General features: G+C 47.8%; 1 protein-coding gene across 2 annotated transcripts; it reads left to right on the top strand.

Moving 5' to 3' along the window:
• The first annotated feature begins 5592 nt into the window (after positions 1-5592).
• Jagn1 (jagunal vesicle mediated transporter 1) lies at positions 5593-10101 on the top strand. 2 transcript variants are annotated; one of them, XM_075983187.1, is made up of 2 exons: positions 5593-5813; positions 9143-10101. In XM_075983187.1, the coding sequence occupies exons 1-2, from the start codon at positions 5725-5727 to the stop codon at positions 9603-9605; spliced, it is 552 nt and encodes a 183-aa protein (XP_075839302.1). In that variant the 5' UTR covers positions 5593-5724; the 3' UTR covers positions 9606-10101. The 2 variants fall into 2 exon arrangements, with proteins under 2 accessions (XP_075839302.1, XP_075839304.1); XM_075983189.1 differs by having other exon boundaries at positions 5601-5820.
• The last annotated feature ends 1672 nt before the right edge of the window (positions 10102-11773 follow it).

The following is an 11773-nucleotide window of genomic DNA, read 5'->3' as shown; positions in this document are numbered from 1 at the left end:
CTTTCTTTCTTTCTTTCTTTCTTTCTTTCTTTCTTTCTGGCAAGGTTTTCTTTGTGTAGCCTTGGTTTTTCTGGAACTTGATTTGTAGACCAGGCAGGCCTTGAACTCAGAGACCCACCTGCCTCTGCCTCCCCAAGTGCTGGGACTAAAACCAGGCACCTAGCTAGGACAAGTATTTTTTTTTAATTTATTTATTATGTATACAATGTTCTGTCTGTGTGTATGCCTGAAGGTCAGAAGAGGGCTCCAGACCTCATTACAGATGGTTGAGCCACCATGTGGTTGCTGGGAATTGAACTCAGGACCTTTGGAAAAGCAGGCTTCTCTTAACCGCTGAGCCATCTCTCCAGCCCGACAAGTATTTTTTTTTTTTTAGTGCCTACCACATGTACAGGCATGGCTGAGTTGGGGAAGCTGATTCAAGCCTTAAGCTAGAGGTGTCGATGCAGCATGAACTCAGAGATGCCCAGCTTTTCTCTGGCAGGCCTCTGCAGGTGCAGGGGAGGACTCACTGGCTCCCTTGGTACACCATTATTTAGAGCTAAGGCAGTCCCTGGAAGAGGCAACATTCATTCATTGAGCGCTCGCAGCCTGTCACCCTGATAAAGCGGCAGAAAGCGAGACAGCTTTAGGCCACTCGGGAGGAGCTGGAACAGAGACGCACGCACTAGAGACTGGAGCGTACAGCTCTCATCCTGATTCCTAGGCAGCGTCAGCCTTGGCCACACACAGAGAGGTCCTGCCTGCTGGTGGTGGCGGCGGCACAGGCGCTTTAGTCCCAGCACTCAGGAGGCAGGGCTAGCCTGGTCTACAGAGGGAGTACCAGGACAGCCAGTGCTACACAGAGAGATATACCTTGTCTAGAAAAACCAGAAAAGGGGCTTCACAAAAACAACAGCGGAAACGTCTTCTGTTTGTTGTTTCGTTTTGTTTGCTTTCAAATAATGCGCTGGGAAGAAGGGGGAAAAACGTAAAAAGGTGCAGCTGGGCGCAGTGGCTCCAACCTGGGTCCCAGCCCTTTAGTGGCAGAGGCAAGCCCATCGCTTTGGGTTCAGGTCTCTCCGCTCTGCATAGAGAGTTGTGGACTATAGAGTAAGACCCTGACTTTCAAAAAACACAAGGGCCGTCAAAGTGGCTCAGCGGATACTGATGGCCTGAGTTCAGTCCTTGAGAGCTAGGTAATGGAAAGAACTGACTTGCCTGAGTCACCTGACCACACGTGTGTGTGTGTGTGTTTTGTGTGTGTGTGTGTGTGTGTGTGTGTGTGTGTGTGTGTGTGTGTGTGTAAGAGAGAGAGAGAGAGAGAATAAATGAGTATAATTAAAAAAAACAAACCTACAAACAAGAACAAAACCAATGTCTGTGTGGTAACCAATGTCTGGAGAACTGGAGAGATAAAGCAGATAATCTGATGTCTTGAGGGGAAGTAGAGAGAAACCATCAGAGCACAAAGGCCTTTTATTCCCTCATTTCGGAGGTGGGAGAGGCCAGAGGATCGGGAGTTTAAGGCCATCTCATCTAAATAGAAAGTAAGTTCAGGGCTCGCCTGGGTTACGTGAGACCCTGTCTAGAAAGAAAGAGAGAGAGAGAGAGAGAGAGAGAGAGAGAGAGAGAGAGAGAGAGAGAGAGAGAGAAAGGAAGAAAGAACGAAAACATGTGATTCAACAAATCTGAGAGTAAAACACAAAAATATCTCAACTTTCCAGCAGACGGCAGAGCCGGGGAACGTCCAAGGGAAGCAGTTCCGCAAGGAAGTTCTAGGGAAAGGGTCAGGTCCCTCCCTTCTACATCCACGCCCCAAACATTCTATGTGTACTTGATGTTTCTGGATAGATAGGCCCGAGGGTGACTCAAGTCGGCTGACACACTAAGTTTATCACTGGAATAACAGAAAGAAAAAGCAGCAGAAAGAAACCAGCCCAATGCAGTGAGGTGCCTGCCTGAGGGGGTTCTTCACGGACTTTGGAAAAGGCCCTTGGATCTCACTAGAATTAAGGGGCACAGAGGACTCAGTTCTGGTCCCTGCCTTTGGAATTCACATTTGAAGGGCTCTCAAGTCATGCACTGTGTGAGACCCTTCCAAGACACTTTAGAACAGAGAAACACTGTGGTGATGACTCAGAACTGAGCGGGCAAAAAGGGCCCTTAATCCCAACACTTGGAAGACAGAGGCAGACGGATCTCTGTGAGTTTGAGGCCAGCTTGGTCTACATAGTAAGTTCCAGGTCACCAGCCATGGTTTTTACAAACCATGTCTCTTTACAAAAAAGAAAAAAAGAAAAAGAAGGAAGAAAGGAAGGAAAGAAGGAAGAAAAAAAGAAAGAAGTTTGACAGGCTGAAAAGACAGCTCAGCAGTTAGAGCACTGTTGCTTTGCAGAGCATCTGGGTTCGGTTCCCATGACCACGTGGTCGTTCACAGCCATCTATAATTCTGGTTCCAGGGGTCTGATGTCCTCTTGGGGCACCATGCACCCACATGGTGCACATTCATTCGTGCAGGTGAAACACTCATAGAATAAACTTTTTTTTTCTTTTTTTGTTTTTGTTTTTTTGAGACAGGGTTTCTCTGTGTAACCCTGGCTATCCTGTAACTCACTCTGTAACTCTGTAGACCAGATTGGCCTCAAACTCAGAGATCCACCTGCCTCTGCCTCCTGAGTACTGGGACTAAAGGTGTGTACCACCATGGCCTGGCCCTAATAAATCCTTTAAAAAAATGAAAAAGCTAGATAAGCATTCAACTATTCTTCCTGGGAGCAGGAGAGATGGCTAAGCGACTGCTTCCCTTCCACAGAGCTGGAGTTGGGGTCTCAGCTCCCACTGAGGAGGCTCCAGCTCAGCCTCTTCTGGTTTCCACAGGTACCCACACACACATACACATGCACGTGCACACACACACATGAACATACACGCACACTCGCACACACACATTCTTCAGGCTAACCTTGTGATGCTCTGAGCAAAATCAAAGACACAAGAAGCCAGGCACAGTGACACATGCCTGAGTCCCAACATTTGAGAGGCTAGAGAGAATCAAACAGGAATTGGGGCCTCTTGGACAGCATCAAGAGAAATTGGGTTTTTTTGTTTGTTTGCTTTGCTTTTTTTTTCTTTTTCGCTTTTTCGAGACAGGGTTTCTCTGTGGTTTTGGAGCCTGTCCTGGAACTAGCTCTTGTAGACCAGGCTGGTCTCGAACTCACAGAGATCCGCCTGCCTCTGCCTCCCAAGTGCTGGGATTAAAGGCATGCGCCACCACCGCCTGCCCGAAAATTGTTTTTGAACATATGAAAGGATAGTATCACAGAAATAGAACTGCAATTTAACCAGGACTGTGACCCCCCCCCAAAAAATAATAGAGGGCTGGAGAAATGGCTCAGTGGTTAAGAGCACCTACTGTTCTTACAAAGGATCGAGGTTGTCTTGTTTTGTTGAGATTGGGTCTCACTATGCAGCTCTGTCTGTCCTGGAATTCACTATGTAGACCAAGCTAGTCCAGCATGTATATCTGTGCACCAGATGCATGTCTGGTGCTAGAAGCTTCCAGATCCCCTGGAACTAGAGTCATAGGTGGTTGTGAGCTGCCACGCGAGCAATGGGAATTGCACGCGGGTCCTCTGCGAGAACTGCCAGCGTTCTTAACAGTTGGGCCATCTCCCTAGCCCCTGACACCTGTTTTTAAGGAGTTTGCATTATTTGGCTTTTTTGGGAGGGTGGGGGGGGAGACTGGGTTCCTCTGTGTAACAGCCGTGGCTCTCCTGGAACTCGTTCTGTAGACCAGGCTGGCCTTGAACTCACAGAGATCCACCTGCCTCTGCCTCCCAAGTGCTGGGATTAAAGGTGTGAGTCACCACCACCCGGCACATTTTTGTTTTGAGTTAATACATGTTGGAAAAATTTTTCCAGATCAGTAAGAAACACCATCTTTACTATTTCTTCCTGCAACTTCTCAGAAATATTTTAACTCAAAGATCTTCCTTATCCAGCTCTCAAGCCTCTGGGTTGTTTCTAGCTTCTGCTACTGATTTGGACTTTATCTATATCAGTCTGATCCCGTCCAGTCCATTCTCCATACAGCAACTAGATATGTGTACATAAATGACAGGCGGACAGACAGACAGAGATAGATGATAGATGGATAGATGACAGATAGATGATAGATGGTAGATGATAGTCAATATCTCTCTGTGTTGCCTATGCTGACCTCAAACTCATGCTTCAGCATTCTAAATGGTGGGATTACAGACATGCACTATCATGCCCAGCCTAACCATTTGTTTGCATAGGTGTTTGGCCTGCATGCAGGACTGCACACTATGTGTATGCAGTACTCACCTGGGCCAGAAGAGGGTGCCAGAGAGCCTGGAATTGGAATTTCAGTCTAGTGTGAGCTGCCGTGTTAATCGCCAAACTCCAGAGGGCTGGAGAGGGATCAGTGGTTAAGAGAGCTTGTTCTTACAGAGGACCCTGTTTCTTTTCCTGGATCTTACGTGGTAGCTCAGAAAGGAACTCCAGTTCCAGAGGATTTGACACCCTCTCCTGGCCTTCTCTGGTTCCAGGCATGCATCAGGTACTCGGACATACACACGCCCTGCATGGTGACGAGCCCTCTGTGAGTTCAAGGCTGACCTACATAGTGAATTCTAGAACAGCAGGTGCTTTTAACCACTGACTCATCTCTCCAGCCCCACCCCCCTAAAAGACAGTTTCCCACATAGCCCAGGCTGACCTCTTAACTCCCTATGTAACGGAGGAGGAACTCCTCATCCTCCTGCCGCAGGGTGCCACTCAGTTTAGATCCTGCCACTATGGATAGCGCTGCAGTGGAGAACTGCTTCTGTGCTTCCTCAGCCTAAGCTTCGGGAGTATGACATCTTTGCTCTGGACCCTAACCTCATGGTTGTACGGAGCTGCAAGAAGCGTAAGCACACAACTAGTCACTGGACAATTGGTCAAAGATGCTAAATCTAGACAGGCATGGAGTTTAAGACTATAATCACGCCTTGGGAGACGGAAGCAAAAAGACTGTCAAGAGTTCGAGGCCATCCTCAACACAGGAACTAAGTCTCAAGAATAGGAACTTAGGGTCTAGGCTCGGCGGATAAGAGCCCAAAAGATCTGGGTTCAAATCCCAGCACTCACACAGTAGCTAACAATAGTCTACCTTACATCCTTTTCCAGTCTCTCCTGGCACAAGAGACACACGTGGTGCATATACATATATGTGTGTGTGTGTATAGACAAAACACACATATGCAAAGAGATAAGTAATTTTTATTTATTTATTTATTTTTTGAGACAGGGTTTCTCTGTGGTTTTGGAGCCTGTCCTGGAACTAGCTCTTGTAGACCAGGCTGGTCTCGAACTCACAGAGATCCGCCTGCCTCTGCCTCCCGAGTGCTGGGATTAAAGGCGTGCGCCACCACCGCCCGGCTGATAAGTAATTTTTAAAATGTTTTATAATCAAGTAAAAGTGCAAATTCTAGGGACTAAATTAATTCCTCAACCGTCCTACTCCGGAAGGAGCAAGACTGGTTAGAAAGACCAAGGACGCATGCGCGGAGGAGAAACCACAGAGTCGGTCCTCCTGGGATAGAGAGGCCGGAAGTTCTCACCACGCCGGGTAGTGGAAGCGTCCAGCGGCGGCGAGAACGGGGTCCGCTGGGGGTTTGACTGTGTCGGTGAGGCAGACGGTCGGCGTCAGCGGCCTGGGCTTCGGTTCTGCCGATGGCGTCTCGGGCAGGCCCGCGAGCGGCCGGCACCGACGGCAGCGACTTTCAGCACCGGGAGCGCGTCGCCGTGCACTACCAGATGAGGTATGAGGTGAGCCAGGAGCACCGAGGCCTTCCCCGGGAGGAGCCCGCGGGTCCCGGGAAGCGACGCCAGCGACCCTCACGGCGTCGCTCCCCCAGCCAGCTGTCGTGTGCCACCGGGTCCGCTGCTCCGGCTACCTCCTCTGGTCCGTTTACAGGCCGGTAAAGCCCAGTGGCCCGCCTTGGCCTGCCTTATGCTTTGAGGGGATCCTGGCTGCACAGGCTCGTGGATCGATGCTGCTGGCCCCTCTGTGTGTCCTGGGGAAAGTCATTTTTCTTTGTCAAATCGAGTTCCCACAGTGTAGAGCTCAGGCTGGCCTCGAACTCACGGCCTTCGCTCCTCAGCCTCCCGATTGCTGGGATTTCAGGAATACACCTGGTCTGAAAACGAATTAGCGTTTTTTTAATAAGGAAAACGGTGTGTGTGTGTGTGTGTGTGTGTGTGTGTGTGTGTGTGTGTGTGAGAGAGAGAGAGAGAGAGAGAGAGAGAGAGAGAGAGAGAGAGAGAGAGAGAGAGAAAGAAGAATTTGGATCCCTCGGGGCTGGAGTTACAGACGTGTATGAATCCAGCTGAGGTGGTACCGAGAACCAAACCCAGAAGGATGACAAGCCATCTTTCTCAGCACAGCTGCGAAGCGATTTGGTGAGGTAAAGTCTTGGTATGTAGTCCAGGCTAGCTTCCAGGAGCAGCAGCCAGTGCTCTGAACCACTGAGCCATCTCTCCTGCCCCCAGGCAAGTTATTACTAACGGCGCCTCATTGCCCTCATCTTCAGAGGGAGAACAATCTTACACTTTTTAGGTTTTCATTAGGAAGTAGCAAATCGTTAGTGTAAAGGGGGAGCACAAAAAATACCACATGGCAGCTGCCAAATTGTAGGTCTCTTGGGTGGGTGTGGGTGGTAAAAGGTGTCCCTGTCTAGCCCGAGTTTCAGCATGTCCGTGTAAGGAGGTCTTTCTACGTTCCCTATTGGTTTGATGAGTCCTTGTTGGCCATCTGTCTTTCCTGCATTGTCTTAGGCACTGAAACATTAACAGTGAGCAAAAACAGACCTGGTTTTTGCTTTCAAGTTACCCCCCCTTTTTTTTTTCTTTTTACTTTTTTACTAGGTTATACTTTCAATAAAGGTTTTGGTTTTTTTTATTTTTGCTTTTGCTTTATTTTTAAGGATTAGGGGAGCCAGGGATGTGAAACACTGGGCTGTCTCTTCAGAGGGAGGAGATGTAGAACCTGTTTCCTACCCAGAAGGCTGGCAGCATGCATGGTTCACAGCCTGGTAGCCTTTGGGCTATGTGGCAAAGATCATACCAGATCCTGCCCTAGGCTTTCATCATGAGTTTGTCAATCTATAGAGGACATCTTTATCTGTTTATTTTTGGTTTTTCAAGACAGGGTTTCTCTGTGTAGCCCATGGCTGTCCTGGAACTTGCTCTGTAGACCAGGCTGGCCTCAAACTTAGAGCTCTGCCTTACTCTGCCTCCCGAGTGTTGGATTTAAAAGTGGGCATCATCACTGCCCTATAGACCTGTCTTTATGAAAGATGTCACGTGTACTTTACAAAGAGTTTCGATGTAGTCATATCTTAAGCTTTATTTTGCACATGAGATTATCACCAGGAAATTTTTCATCAAATTGTACTGTGCTTAAATATTCATAAATTCAACTACTCGGGGTCAGACTCCTGAAGTTTGCACCCACACCAGGTACTGAGTTGTGCTGAACTGAGCTACCTTCCTGCCTCCTGCAGATTCTTAGCTCTGCTGGCGGTGGTTGAAGACAGCCCCTTGTTGGCTCAGCTGTTAAGAGCACTTGCTGTTTTTGCAGAGAGTCTAAATTCAGTTCCCAGTACCCATGTTAGGAAGCTCACATCCAGCCACCTGTAACTCCAGTGCCAGGGGCTCTGATGCCCACTTCTGGCCTCCCAGCAGCACAGGGGTGCATGTGGTGCAGACACAGAAGATACATTTTTTTTTTTTTTTTTAAAGATTTTATTTATTTATTTGTATACAGTGTTTTGTCTGTGTGCTTGCTAGCCAGAAGAGGGCACCAGATCTTATTACAGATGGCTGTGAGCCACCATGTGGTTGCTGGGAATTGAACTCAGGACCTCTGGAAGAGCAGTCAGTGCTCTTAACCTCTGAGCCATCTCTCCAGCCCCCAGAAGATACATTTTAAAAGAGAAACAGGAGCTTGAATGCCAGAAGGGATTTTTTTTCCTTTTCTTCTTATTGCCCACATTTCCTATCATGAATTTTTTTCTTTAAATCCATTGAATTCTTCTTCTGGGTCTTTGCCCTTTCTGTATGGAAGGATGACAAGCTCTTTGGACCTTTGTTTCTCAACTTTAGGCTCCTGCCTAATGGGTGCCTCATAACCAAGCTCTTGTTTTGTGAGCAGGAACCTTGCTCTTGAAGCTGTGAGAAGGGTAACAGCTGAGACCTGAGAGGATTAGACTGAGAGAGACGTGCTTCCTTCACATGCAGACTGGCTGGAGAAATGGGGAGCCCAGTCCCCTCCTGGCCTTTGTGATGGAAGCTTCCTTCCTTCCTTCCTTCCCTTCCCTTCCCTTCCCTTCCCTTCCCTTCCTTCCCTTCCTTCCCTTCCTTTCCCTTCCTCCCTCCCTCCCTTCCTCCCTCCCTCCCTTCCTTGTTTGTTTTTCGAATCAGGGTTTCTCTGTGTAACCGCACTGGTTGTCCTGGAACTCACTTTGTAGACCAAGCTGGGCTCAAACTCACAGAGATCCACCTGCTTCTGCCTCCTGAGTGCTGGGATTAAAAGCCTGCGCCACCATTGCCTGGCACGAAACCATCTTTCTTACCACAGCTCAGAATTCTTGTCATGGTTTGAGATAGTGTCTTGGTATGTGATCCAGGCCAACTTGTCATTTGAGATCCTCCTGCCTCAGCCTCCCAGGTGCCTTTACTGTTCTTTAGTTCACAGTCTTCATAGCTGTCTGTTACTACCTCTCCCGTGTGTCTTGCCACTTGATTTCCTGAAACACAAATACTTAAATGCTTATGCCTTCGTGCCTGCGTGTTTCTGCCTCTGCAAAACATAGAGTGCCCACCTCCACTCATCTTGGAACCTCAGCTGAATAGCTCTTTCCTCTAGATAGCCTGCTCTAGGAGTCCATCTCATACTAAATTGGTTCCTCCCTGGGACATCTTGGCCTTATATGTATTTACTTGAACTTTATACTTCATTTTGCCCAGCCTCTGTTAGAGGCTGTGTCATTCAGATTGTAGCCATGTGTCCAGTACAGGTGCCTGGAATATAGTTGGTGGTCAGAGCAATTTGAATGAAAATTGTTTCTCCCTCTCTTCTGCCTTACAGTGTGACGCTCAAGTCTGAAATCAAGAAGCTGATCTACGTGCATCTGGTCATATGGCTGCTATTGGTTGCCAAGATGAGTGTGGGACACCTGAGGCTCTTGTCACATGATCAAGTGGCTATGCCCTATCAGTGGGAATACCCTTATTTGTTGAGCATTGTGCCCTCTCTCTTGGGCCTTCTCTCCTTCCCTCGAAACAACATCAGCTACCTGGTGCTGTCCATGATCAGCATGGGGCTCTTCTCCATCGCTCCCCTCATTTACGGCAGCATGGAGATGTTTCCTGCGGCACAGCAACTCTACCGCCATGGCAAGGCCTACCGCTTCCTGTTTGGCTTCTCTGCTGTCTCCGTCATGTACCTGGTATTGGTACTGGCAGTCCAAGTTCATGCCTGGCAACTGTACTACAGCAAGAAACTCTTGGACTCTTGGTTCACCAGCACACAGGAGAAGAAACGTAAATGAAGCCTGCCTGAGGACTTCTGATGGGTAAACCCTCGGTCTCCTATTGAGCAGCATGAAGGGGGCTGTTCAGAATCTCCATTACTGGGGCATCTGTAATGCTGGCCCCGCGTGCACACAAGGCTCAAACTTTGGCCTTGAGTTCTGTGACCGTCTGTTGAGGTGACGAAGCTGTAGCATTTAATTTATTCTTGACTAGCTACAGCTGGGTGACCGATGTGGCACACTTCAACTGGTTGAAGTTCAGGCCCTTCAGGGTCTGGTTTTTCCAGACTGAGCCTTATTCTTGACTTCTCTTGATTGTATTCCCTACTCCATCCATCACCTCTTCACCACCAATACTAGAAGAGATCTGGAATAAATCAGTACATTAGATTCTACTTAATCTGTGGGTCATGGACCAGGCAACATATGGGAAGTTGCTCCCCTACAGACTGCTCTGTTCACTGCAAACCATTTTCATTAAAAAGAATCTCAATAAAGTTAAGACTGTCCTGTGCCTTGTGTTTGAGATTTGATTGAATTTCAAAATTGTATTGCTTTAGAGGCATTAGATATTATGAAAGGAGCAGATGTTTCCTAAGGAACATAGGACTGTCACTGGAGGAGAGGAAGTATACAGCCCAAGTCAGCTGCGCCCTGTGGCTCTTTGTGAGAACACCCTTGGGATGGGGGTCACTGGAGGAATGGCTCAGAGGTTAAGAGCACTGGCTGCTCTTACAGAGGTCACAGGTCCAGTTCTCAGCACCCACATGGTGGCTTAAAACCTTTTGTAACAACTATTCAAGGGATTTGATGCCCTCTTCTTGTCTCTGGACGAACTAGGCAAGCATGAAGTACAAAGACAAGCATGCAGACAAAACACTCATACACAGAAAGTAAGGGTTTGTTTTTAAGACATGGTTTCCCATTGTAGCCGTGGATATACTGAACTCACTATGTCCATGTCCATGTCTACCAAGTGTAGGGATTATAAAGGTGTGTGTCACCCTACCTAGCAATGTGTGTGTGTGTGCGCGCGCGCGCGCCAGGGCCAAACACTTAATCTCCACCTGTCAAGTAGCTTGTTTTGGCTGGAGTTAATTCTTTCTTTTGTTTTGGATTTTTTTGTTGTTGTTCCTTTGTTTTTTTCTTGGTTTTTTGAGACAGGGTTTCTTTGTGTAACTCTGTAGACCAGGCTGGCCTCGAACTCACAGAGATCTGTCTGCGTCTGCCTTCCAAGTGCTGGGATTAAAGACTTGTGCCACCACTCACTGGCTCTTTTGTTTTAGACAGGGTTCCTCTGTCGCTCTGCCTGACCTATAACTCACTGTAGAACAGGCTGACATCAAACTCAGATCCTCTGCCTCCCAAGTGCTGGGATTAAAGGCATGTGCCACCACCACCCAGCTGGGTTATGAGCTTTCTATTTGGTTATTTATGTTTATTAGTCCTTTATGTGTCTAAAATTGCCTAATAGCATCCAAAAGATTTTTTTTTTCTCCGAGACAGGGTTTCTCTGTGTAACAGCCCTAGCTGTCCTGGAACTAGCTCTGTAGACCAGGCTGACATCAGAGATTCACCTACATCTGCCTCCTCAGTGCTTGTTGGGGCTATAGTTTTCTACTAAATGACAAATAACCTGGGCTAAAGTAAGAAGAAAGGGGCTTGGGTTCTTTTGACCTTTTAGCTTTCTGCACATGGTTCCTTGGCCTGCTTGTTTGGGAGAATGTGCAAAAGAAGCTGCTAACCCTATGGAAGCCAGAAGAAAAAGTGAGATTCCAATATCACCGCCGCTAAGGGCATACCTTCAGTGATCTGACTTCCTTCCTCTCTGCCCCTCCTAAAGCTTCCTTCACCTCCAAAAATGCTAAGGACTAGCAACAGTACGTGGGTCACACCTAGAAGTTAACAGTAAGTAGGGCAGGAAGGGTGTGGGTCCCTTTGCACTGGGCTGTATCATAGACGATGCTCTATCTATAACTTGAGATCTGGCCTCTACAGTTGCCATTTTTTGGTTCTGGAAATGCGTTGCTTGTATGGTCTGCAGAGCTAATTCCTCCAGATGTCCTACTGATTCTTTCTTTTGGGGGATAAGTAGTCCTGGCTGTCGGGAAGAGATAAGCTTGCTGAGTGCTGGAACTAAAGGCATGTGCCACCATGCCCAGCTCCTACTGATCTTTTTAAAGATA

The sequence above is a fragment of the Microtus pennsylvanicus genome, chromosome 8, assembly GCF_037038515.1.
Source record: "Microtus pennsylvanicus isolate mMicPen1 chromosome 8, mMicPen1.hap1, whole genome shotgun sequence".
Taxonomy (NCBI): domain Eukaryota; kingdom Metazoa; phylum Chordata; class Mammalia; order Rodentia; family Cricetidae; genus Microtus; species Microtus pennsylvanicus.
The sequence above is the reverse complement of the archived record's forward strand: the minus strand, read 5'-3'. Positions and strand labels throughout refer to the sequence as shown.